We start from the raw sequence: 11,641 nt of genomic DNA, 5'->3' as shown, positions 1-11,641 counted from the left end.
CTGGAACAGTGTTGTAAATACAACTTAACCACTGATTTCTAGTCGTGTCCTCTTCTGGAAGGCCAAACAAAGTAGTTTCGCTTTCACAACGAAACACACAGCACCTTCACGACATGGCGGCGGAGGCAACAACAATACTACAGCGAGAATAAAAGTTACGCCTTCTTTCTTTGCGTGAACATTTGGGCGGCGTTATGCAAATCTTCCCACATCGTGACGTACACATGTGGGGGCGTGTTAGAATGAGTTGTTTTAGGTAGGCGTGGTTGACTCTTAACTTTTATAAAGAATATCTCTTTGGATTTGAGACTTTAGTCTTTGCAACTTTACAGATCTTCTTTATGCACTAAGAGCTTGTAACACTCCAAAGAGAAAGGAAAAATTTAAATCGCATCATATGACCCCTTTAAGAGAATAATTCAATGATTCACTCATAAGGACAGCCTCAAACGAAATAGTCATTCTTGATTCGATTGCATTATTCACAATTTTTTAAGCGTGCCATTTTGGACTTGAATGTCAGTTGCTTCCAGTTATTTTAATGGTAAAAATCAGTCTGTTCTGCTTCTTGATGTTGCAAATTGGTATTTGCTATCATAATGTTTTAATTATTATCGCAAACATAAACATACTGGTTTGTAGCGCAAATAGCTTAATCATTCACTTTACTTTGTGAATCTTCTAGTTTCAATTTACCTATTGAAAGTCTCGCACGCTCTCAGAAAATAGCTTACTTCTGCATTTAAAAATAAGGTGGATACACAGTCTTGCACCTGTCTTTTTCCCAGTTTCCATCTTCGAGAGTTGGTTGTGTCATTGAAGATTTTTTATTAATGTAGAAAAGGAACGCGGAAAATACTTCAGGTACCAAGGCCACCGAAGAAGTGGACAGTCACAGTTGTGCTCTACATCCATACATAACGCAGCGTCACAGCTTGTACCAATGCATACATACATAATGAGGAGTAAATGTGTAGTAATGATTTAAATGTGCATAGCAGGGCACTGAGATTTATTAGATATCTGCTGCTCTAGAAACCGACTATATCATTTATGATTAAAGTCAGAATACTAATGACACCCTACTCGTCCTCGTTCGCATCATTAAACCTTAGCGTTGAATCATTCCCAGCAGGCCAGTCCTACAGAGACACACACATATGCAGAGTGCAAGCTGCTGCAGCCTGGTGACACTCCCTCCTCTCTGTCAGTTCTATCACTGGCAGACAAATCCTTAACCTCCCCATTACCACAATTAATGCTCGGGTGAGGCCACTCCCCCCAGTACAGCTCCAGTCACTGTGACAGGCCGCTGAAGCAAGGATGAACCAACCATTAATCACCAAACATGAATAATCAAACGTCTGCTCAGAGCCCAGGCCTGCAAAAAATGTCATCCCTTGCCAAAGCCGGAGAAGGATTTGGTTGGGAAATTACTCATTCACACTACAGAGAACAGAGAGCTCTTTCGTTATGTGCGCGCTCAGACTTGTGATTTCACCCCTCGTGGTCTAACATGGAGAGATGCTGTGGGTGGGTGGCCGGTCTACTAATAAACCATTTGTCCCTTAACCTTCACCTGCAGGATCCACCCCCTCATCAGCAAAATTAAACTAGGGATTGACCTTCATTCTAACAGTCAGATATGAGAGAGGCTCTGTTCCAAAACCTAGTGTGCTGCCTACGTAGGCAGTATTTCAAGATGAGAAATTAAAAAAACTTATATTTCATTCAATACTGAAAAATGCATTTATTTTATTAGGGTCTGTGGTCAACACAAGCTCAAGAAATTGTTATGTTTTATTCTACAACAGAAAATACACCAGAAACATAAAAATTATACAACAGAAAATACACCTCACTCATGATTTAAAAAAAAATCTTTTTTAGCTTTTAACTTGTCTGGAAAAAGGTGGCTGCTAACAAGTTGCTAAATGGGACTACAGAGCCCGTTGGGGACATTAAACATCATCACACCAAAGAGTAAAACTCATCTACATACTTTTTAATTTGTACATTTTAAATAAAGATTGAAAGAGTTGCTTGTGGTGCTGACGCTGCAGTCAAGTGACTGTGGTGCAGTTCGCTTATAGCCTCACTTTAGCTTTTTAATTTCGGCTAAACGTATTTAGGGTTTAATGTCTAATTTTTAAATGTTGTATTCATTTGCAAAGGTCTCTTGATGAACAAAACGTGTAAGAATCATACACTTTTGTTGGTCACTTATTTTCTGAAATAACACAAAACTGTTGAGGGAAGCAGAATGATGCAAACTTCTGGTTTGGCCTACAAAATTATGTTATCCCTAAAACTCTGCACTAAATTCTTTTGAAATTAATTGTTGAGTTTCTGCCTAAAGAGAGTGTTCCAAATTATGAGGTTCTACGACAACTACAATGCTGCTTGTATATGCAGCGAAGCAGCTCACTAGGGTTTTGGAACAAAGCTAGAGGAAGAAATGATTGGGTCTTGTTGTCCATGGATTTATATAAGGTTTGCAGCTTGAAAATCCTTCAGCAGAAGGTGATGTAACATTTGAGCACTCACTGGATTGAGACAAACTCTCCTGTTTGTGACAGGTCTTTGTTTGGGCTTTTGTTCTGGTTCAGTCAGGTGAGCCTATCTGTCATTCTCATAGCAGAAACATTAACACCACAAAACCCAGCTTCATGCTTCAGCGCAACAGTCCAAATAACCCACAGGGACTGAGGAAGAAGAGGATAAGCCCCTCGTGGACCACTGAATGTTGCATGGCATAAAAAACAGGCCAATAAAAGCATAATAAATTATGCATTCAGTATGCTTGACTGAGCATGATTATTAGAAATAGAGCTAATGGATTGATATTTTGAACAGGATGCAGCAGAGGTAAATCTAATATAGTCTTTATGTGAGATACTCACTGATCCTCCTCAAAAAGTAAATGTCAGTTTATTGGTGTGCAGCTAAAGTGCAGCTAAATCACCAAGATTTATTCAACCAATTCTACATTAAAACAGTCTCAGTGATTTATTACGATATTGTAGTGTTATATCATGCACATATATTTAAAAATATTATATATTGTATCAGCCAATATTGGATATTAATTAAGGTTGATATTATAATATTTCATTTATATGTAACACCGCAAGATAGTAACAATTCACTAACTATGATTGTCAACAGTATGCTTTCATGATGAATAGATATTGAAATTGATATGATAAGATGACAATTATTTTCATGTTATGAAAACTGATACCTGATAAATGACTAATATTATAAATGTACACTAATATGTAAAATTTTTTATTTGTATGCCTACCATTTATACAGTAAATATAGGCATCACAACATTACAATGTACAGTATTAAAGAATAACAAAAATGTAAAAAAAAAAAAAAAAAGGAAACACTTTATTTTAGGGTCTCTTACCTAGTTACTTATTAGCATGCATATTACCAGAATATTAGCCATTTATTAGTACTAATTAGGCATAAAATAATGCCTTATTCTACATTACCTTATTCTACATCCCTAATCCTACCCAATACCTAAACTTAACAACTACCTTACTAACTATTAATAAGCAGCAAATTAGGAATTTATTGAGGGAAAAGTCGTAGTTTATAGTGAATAAGTGTTCCCTATTCTAAAGTGTTACCAAAAATAACGAAATATTCCTTTTTGAAATAATTTCTACAAATAAACTAAACTCAATTTAGCATAAATGTACACAACTCATAGAAACAGCATCCTTAATAAATATTCCATCTTGGCTGATACAATATATTATATGTATTGACATATAGAGATATTGTGCAGCTCTGTGTTTTACTTAAAATTATTTAACAGTATTTTTTGTCTCATTTCCATAGTCTTTGAGAAAAATGTATTAAATAAACAACTTTGATCATCATGTATTTTCGGCAGTGATTTCATTGACAATGACAACACTGTACGCAATTAGTCAGTTCTCTTTAATTTCTTGCTCATAGACAGAAGTGGCATTGCTAAGTGTCACATGTTCTAAGTGTGCGCAGCATCAACAAAAACGACCACGCTACAGGCCTGTTTGTATGTCATACAACTAGCTTCTGGCATTACGGCCAGATGAATAGAGAACTTACACATGCTGAACAGAGTAAATAAGACCAGTCACCAGCCCATGTAATCGCTGCAGCTCTAGCTTGTGGCTTAGCCACTGAAGCGTGCAGACTGTTAAAACAAACACTCTAATGAGTATAGAGCTCCTCTGTCCTCTCGGCTTGCTCCCTGGCTTTCCTATTCAAACACGAGCAGAGCGCTGAATAAGCTACGCGCACATGAAACATGCACTTCATGCACTTCCATTCTGGTGCATGCTTTTGTCTGAAAGAAAATGGGAAAATGACTGCTGGAACAACAACATGTGACAGCTCAATCAAAGACTGCACACATACAAAATAGATTAGACAATAATTTTGGATTCACAGATAAAAGTGATGCTGAAATAAATTTTTTTCTATTCCACCTTAAAGAGATAGTCATGAAAATTCTCTCATAATTGATTTACAATCATGCTGTTCCAAACCTGTATGATGTTCTTTCTTCTGTGGGACATAAAAAGAGACATTTTAAGAATGTTTTAACTGTTTTTGTTCATGCAATAAAAGTCAGTAGGATCCAAAACGACTTTAGACCCCTTTAATGGTTATTTTATGGACAAAAAACACTGAGGCATTTTTCAAAATATATTTTGTGTAGAATGAAGTAAGTAATACAGGTTTGAAATAACCTGAAGGTGAGTAAATGTTGATAGAATCCTTACATTTCCCATCCTTGGCTTGCGCAACACAGCAATACTGGACTGACCAATGGAGTTTGGATTAGGATTATGCTTGTCTGAACAATGGAAGATGGGGGATTGTATGGGAAACATATTTGACAACAGTAATTGTTTAGTAACTTTTGGTCGTTTATGGTTGTTAGTGCCACAAAAATGCACATTTCACCTTTAAAGTCACCATGAAATTGACAATGCTTTTTTTTATTTTAAAGTGCACGTGCCCTTGCAATCTTCTAATCAAAAACTTATTTTCTTAAAAAAAATAAGCTCTCTGATGATAGACAATAATCCTCCCTTCCAGTAACCTGAGATTGCAGCAATTAGCAAACGACAATGACCCAACAATCCAATCAATTCCTGATTGACACAATCAAGTCCAGCCCTAGACTCTTTTCTCATTCAAGAAGACGTTTTATTTGGATATATGTCACAATAGAAAAGAAAATATGATTTGCAATTTCCGTTTCATGCCAACTTTAACACAATATTTCCAAGTTATTCTTCATTCTAACATCCTTAGCTCTATCATGACAACTCTCTGAAGATTTTAGCATGGTAATGAATATGACAATGTTTATGTATTTGGTCTTGGCAGAATATATCTGCTATGCTGCTGAATTGCTGTTGCTTTTGGTTATTGCTGTTGTTATAGATTATTGTTGCTGCTGCACTGCAAGTACATGAACTTGCTACTGCCAATACATATGCTGATACAGTGATGTGAGTATTTAAGACATACTGCTGCTGCACAAGCAGTATATATAATAACCCCTAGCAGATCTATACAGGTGGAGCTGGGCAAGGTGGAGGGTTTCAGAGGAACTCTTCAAAGCATGCTGCAAAATGCTCTAGTGAATGCTAACAAGCCATTTAAATGTAAAGCAGTAAGCTCATTGGCTGTGTATGCAACATGAACCAATCAGCTTGTGCCAAGTACTTTAACGCTGTTAATATCATCAGTTTGTGTTTGCGCCATTTAGAGTTTCATGACTTGGCTTTTATTTTGATTAGCATCCTTATTTGGACATCCAGAACATACCTGTCAACCAATCAGAGTTTAGGGATAAGCTTAGTGGGTTGAACAGCATTTTTATCAATATATCAAAGATTAGGTTATATTGCTTCAGGACCAACATAACACGTTCTACTGCAGTAAATCATGTTGTGTGGGGCAACTAACCACCAGTCAGTTTGAGATTACAGGTGACTAATTCTGACAGCTCTCACCCTACAGTAAACCGAACCTCTAATAGACTGTTTTGACAGGTGTAAGAGAAACAGGGGACTCAAAGAGCTGCTAACGGTCACATAAATATGATTTGGGCAGCAAGGAGCGGTGAGCTCTAACAGGGTGTGAATGTGCGACCCATGGTTGACCCCCTCTTTAGGAAATAGTGCTCAGCAGTGTTGTGGATTCAGCACACACATGCTTGAATGGTCCTGAGAGGCGGCTTGAACTGTCTGCAATGAGAGAGGTCAGGAAATGTCTCTGTCACGTTCAGTGACCACTTCATCTCCAGCCTCCCACTCAGAGCACAGATCAGAAAATCACTACTGCACTTCTCAGCATTAGACTATATTAATGCTTCCACAAGCCAGAATGGGCAAATGTTTGACATTTTTCAACCAAACAATCACATAAATTTTATTTCCACAAAATGGGCAAATAAATCCTCACATCTTACATTAATAACATAATTCTGGAACCAAACGAGTTCTGTTGAATCACCGAAAAGCATATGGCTTATAATGGTGGATATAAGTCTTTATAAGTCTGTAATATTTTGATGAATGCGGAGGATCGTAAACCTTTGGTAAATTATGCTACACATTATATTAGTTATAAAACATATGTGCATCATTTACAATGGTAACCACAGATACTGACAACATTATCTATCTATCTATCTATCAACCATTATATCTATCTATCTATCTATCTATCTATCTATCTATCTATCTATCTATCTGTCTGTCTGTCTGTCTGTCTGTCTGTCTGTCTGTCTGTCTGTCTACACTAAGTTGGGTTGATTAAATTTTTTTTATAAGTCGATTATGCTTACAAAAATACAATAAAAACAGTAACAATGCGAATTATTACAATTTAAAATAATTCTTTAAAATATTTTTTAAATATATTTTAAAGGGGTGGTTCATTGCGATTTCACTTTTTTAACGTTAGTGTGTAATGTTGCTGTTTGAGCATAAACAATATCTGCAAAGTTATGAAGCTGAAAGAGAAAACTAGAGGTGCACGTAAAAATCTATTCATATGTTAATCGCGATTCTGTCTTCTAACGATTCTAATGGATTCACAAGTTTCAAAATCAATGTTCTAAAGCAGTGGTTCTTAATACTGTTCCTCGCTTCCCCCTGCTCTTCACATGCTCTGCATCTCTCTCTCTCTCTCTCATTCAGCTCAGCTCCAACAATGAACTGTTCCAATTATACACTTATTTTCACAAAGCTATGAGAAGCGTTAAACATGGACACACGTGCAGTTGCCATACTGTATTAAAGCTTTAATCAGGATAAGACCGTATATTAAAAGTTAACATAAGCAGTAGCATTTACAAATAACAGCATATCTAAAAGTATGAGACAACAGCAAACAAAAAACATAGGCCTACCATTATAAGCCGTGCTTGCACAGGTTCTGCACGATCCTCTTCAATAATATCCTCTGCTTCTCAATCGGGCTCAAACTGATAAGCGATATTAACGACACCGTCGTTTACAATACAACCGGAGCACATGCCGCTGAGGTGAGGGGCGGGACATTTAGACGTGCACTAGAGACAGTTGAGCCAATCACAACACACTGGGCTAGCTAACCAATCAGAGCCCATCGCCTATTTCTGAGGGAGGGGCTTCATAAAAGAAGGAAATGATCAGCACGTTTCTCAGAGAAGGGACAGAGCTGTGTGGAATAAAGGTAAATTATGTGAAAAATAATGCGTTTTTAAAAAAACGAATCATTAACACATGTTAAACTGCACCCCATAAACACAATGAAGCCTAGAAAAAAAACAGTGCACCACCCCTTTAAAATTGTATTTATTCCTGCAATGGAACAGCTGAATTTTCTAGTTTTCAGTGTCTCATGACCCTTCAGAAATAATACTAATATGCTAATTTGGTGCATGAAAAATAATAATCAATGATGAAAACATTTGTGCTGATCAATATTTTTGAGATACTTTTTTCAGGGTTAGAAAGCTCAAAAGAAATGAAAAGAATACATTTGAAAAAGATTTAGAATTTACTGTCACTTTTCATTAGTTGAATGCATCCTTGCTAAAAGTATGAATTTTCTTTCTGAAATATTTATATATTTCAGAAAATGTTTATATATTTATATAAAAGTTTATATTGTGTCTTGTCTAGTTTAATTCCTTTAATTGTTAATGCTATGCCAATTCTGTCTAATGACACATTTGACAGATTTTTTTTATTGTAGTAACAATAATTAAAGCAACTATTTTGACAGAAATCGTGGCTACCATGGTAAAAGTGTAGTTTCACTTAATACACTTTAAAATGACACCCCAAACTAACCTCCATATTAAAATATTGTTTGTTGCCAATAAAATTATTCCATTACAATCATGGCTGTTGCTTGCATTGAAAGGAAGACAACGGTGTTAAATAAAGTATAAAAAAGGATAATAAGCATGCTTTAACATAAAATGATAACAAAACAACGAATAACAACACAACAGGAGAGACACACATGCACAAAAACACACACGCAAACACAATGTGATGCTTTGCAGGAATGAGCAAATTCTGGTCACCTATGAAGTATCCCTCCTCCTAGAAAAACCAACACAGATCTGAACATCTGCTCTTTCATGTAACTATGACTAATGTCTATCACTCTATTAATCTGATCAATCAAAAATGACTTCGGACTTGACCACAAATTAACGTTTCTGTGGATGAATGAAAGGCTACTGCTCTTCTTGTAAACAGAATGCGGAAATGTTGAAAGGAAATCCATTAAAAACATTTTCTGACATATTCTGTAAAGCAAAGCTTGTCTCAACACAGTCATGCTGCCCTAGCATATGATGTTGAGTAGAGAGGAGAACAGTGATTTTGTAGATGAGGAGTAGAAATGTAAATAAATGTTGGATTACTTTGTCATTCTTTGCTCGGCTTGATTTTGATTCCAGACAAGGAATTCAGGGTCGTACCTATCAGGAGACAGGCAGAGAGAGAGACAGGGTAGGTGTCTAGCACAAAGGGATTTGACATTTAAAAAAATAATGTATTTATGTTTAGCTGTCTTCTTGTGCTGCATGAACATATTACACACTTGCATTTGACTCTCAACATGCACTACAATGTTAATTTGTTGCTGGTTTTTATTAAAGAGGGGTCTCACATAATGAAAAAGATGTCCCATCCATATCACTCCAGTGTGAACTAGACATAAACTGTAATAGTTGATTTGCGGGTGAGATAAATTTTCACATTTCCAGTCAGTGCCACTACTGATTAATGATAAGAAGTCCTCTGCATTCTACTTTTAGAAAAAAAAACAGTACATTTCTCAAGACAATCATCTAGATCAGGAGGTTTCAAACTTGCACATATTTTACACACATATTTCTTGTATAATAGTACTAATATTTCTATACAAATATTTCAAACAGTATAAATGAGTCTTTACATGAAAATATACAGCCGCTTTATACTTTAAGAAGGAGATCATCATATTTACGGGTCCTTGGTGTCATTCAAAAAGTTTGAAAACCCCTAATCTATACATTCTTGTTTCTACATAGGGGGTACAAGGAGGTATAATTAATGTAGTGTTTTGTGTATATACAGTACAATATTTTGTTACAAATGACCTTTAAGTTGAAAAAAAAGGTGTTTTATGTATAATTTACAAGGATTTTGGTGATAAACTATGGCTGGTATTGTTGCCAGACCCACCCTTTAATATACCAAACACTATTAGTGAACCAAAGATAAAATACGACTTTCTTTGACATGTTCTGAAACAGAATGAAATTGTCTGTGCATATCTGTGCATTTGTTTGCAGCCAGTAAATGCAATGCATCACACATCATACCATCTCCACCATAGCCACTAGCAGTGAAAAGACATGGGAGAGAAACAAAAGCATGAGGAGTCAACAAAAGGGATGACAAGTAACCAAAAAAAAAACAAGGTCAAATCAGCAGAAAAAGCAAGCAAACAAAAAAAGATAAAGTGCTAAAGTACTTTAGCTCACAAGAGATGATCGTCAATGGCCTCTCAGCACATTCAATTAATGTCACATGATAAAACCAAAATATGCTTAATACTAGCATAACGACAGCGTAAACAAGGTGGAACTGACTACCTATATAATCCATAAAATCATGCGCTATCTTTCTTGAAGAATGTTTACAATTGTGACAAATGTGTAATATCGTTTTTGTGATTTTGTATGTATACACAGGCAAACTATAGTACTACAGGAAGTGACGTCGTGTGAAGTCTGATTCATGTTGTAGGAGAGAGTGAAGTAAGATGTGTCACCCCCTTAATCAAGAACACTGCACAATTTGTTTTTTTTTACAAGTGACCATATATTTAGAAAGAACCCATCATGCACAGCTGCTTGTGACTGAGAGATGCACATAAATATTGAGCATTTTCATTATCTACACTGATATACAATATATCTCATATTGGTGAATTCAAAACCATTCAAAACTCTGGGGTAAGATTTCTTTATTTTAATCAACAATGAAACAACAACAAACAAAAACCAGCAACGATGCATTAAATTGATCAAAAGAGGCTGTCTACACTGGATGCGGCGCGACAAGACAAATCCCCGAAAGTAAACTGCTGCCGCGTTCTATTTATGACGTACTAACTCAAAATTCAAATCATTTGCAACGGTCGCTTTGTCGCGTCCAGTGTTGACAGACTTTAGCTGTTGCGGAGCGACAAGGCACGACAATCCGGTGTAGACACGATGAAAGAATCCTGAAAAATATTGTACTCCTGTTTACGCAGCACTGTTTTCAACAGTGATAAGAAATGTTTCTGCTGAAAATCCTAAAAAATTATTTTTAAATTAAATAATATTTCACAACATATGAGCATAACAGACGTCTTTCAAAATCATTAAAAAGAATCTTACTTACCCCAAACTTTTGAATGGTACTGTATCTGTGGGGTAAAGTGCGTCTGATGCTTTGAGGTAAGTTGTGTCAGCTTACCAAATAATGAACTTTGCCTCCAAATGCAAGAAATATTATTCAGATTATAAAATTCAGAAAATTATTTAACTTCATTCAAATATGTAGTGACATCTGTCTAAGGTGGTTTACAAACAGCATTGGGCAAGTTACTCTGAAAATGTAATCAAATTACTGATGAATAATTACTCCTTTTAAATGTAATCACGTTACTGTTCTGATTACTTTATTTCAAAAGTAATTAGTAATTAGTTACATTACTAGTTACGTTACTTTTTTCTCCATGAAATTTATGAAATACCAGCATACACGCTCCCTATAAATATTTGTTATTAAAGCATCAACATTCACAGAACACTGTTATTTTTAACTAAAGCAAGTGGCTGCTGCGTGCATGGTTTGGATGGCAGAATGACAGCAAAGAGCACTGCATTTATAATCTCTAAAAGATATCTCAGCTCATCGCAATCTTACAAATCTCTGTTATAACACAATAAATATATGCATAATGAATCTTTCATAATGTCTACAATTCATATGTTATAATGAGAGGATTCGTCAGCACTGCATTGCTCAACGCTGCAAACACGTGTTATAGCCTAAATAGAAACTCTGCATAC

General features: G+C 35.8%; 1 protein-coding gene across 4 annotated transcripts in view; it reads right to left on the bottom strand.

Annotated features, from left to right (window-relative positions):
* Positions 1-11,641, bottom strand: part of ctnnd2b (catenin (cadherin-associated protein), delta 2b) — a 64,971-nt gene that overhangs the window by 21,375 nt on the left and 31,955 nt on the right. For 2 of the 4 annotated variants that reach the window (XM_016232053.1, XM_016232054.1), the window contains exon 9: positions 8,954-9,010. The exons of the other annotated variants lie outside the window; for them this stretch is intronic. In XM_016232053.1, the coding sequence (XP_016087539.1) occupies positions 8,954-9,010 (57 nt within the window). The remainder of the gene's footprint in view (positions 1-8,953; positions 9,011-11,641) is intronic. 4 annotated transcript variants of the gene reach the window in all.

This window comes from Sinocyclocheilus grahami, unplaced genomic scaffold, assembly GCF_001515645.1.
Source record: "Sinocyclocheilus grahami isolate Dianchi unplaced genomic scaffold, SAMN03320097.WGS_v1.1 scaffold406.1, whole genome shotgun sequence".
NCBI classification, from domain to species: Eukaryota; Metazoa; Chordata; class Actinopteri; order Cypriniformes; family Cyprinidae; genus Sinocyclocheilus; species Sinocyclocheilus grahami.
This window is presented reverse-complemented; position numbering and strand designations above follow the sequence as displayed.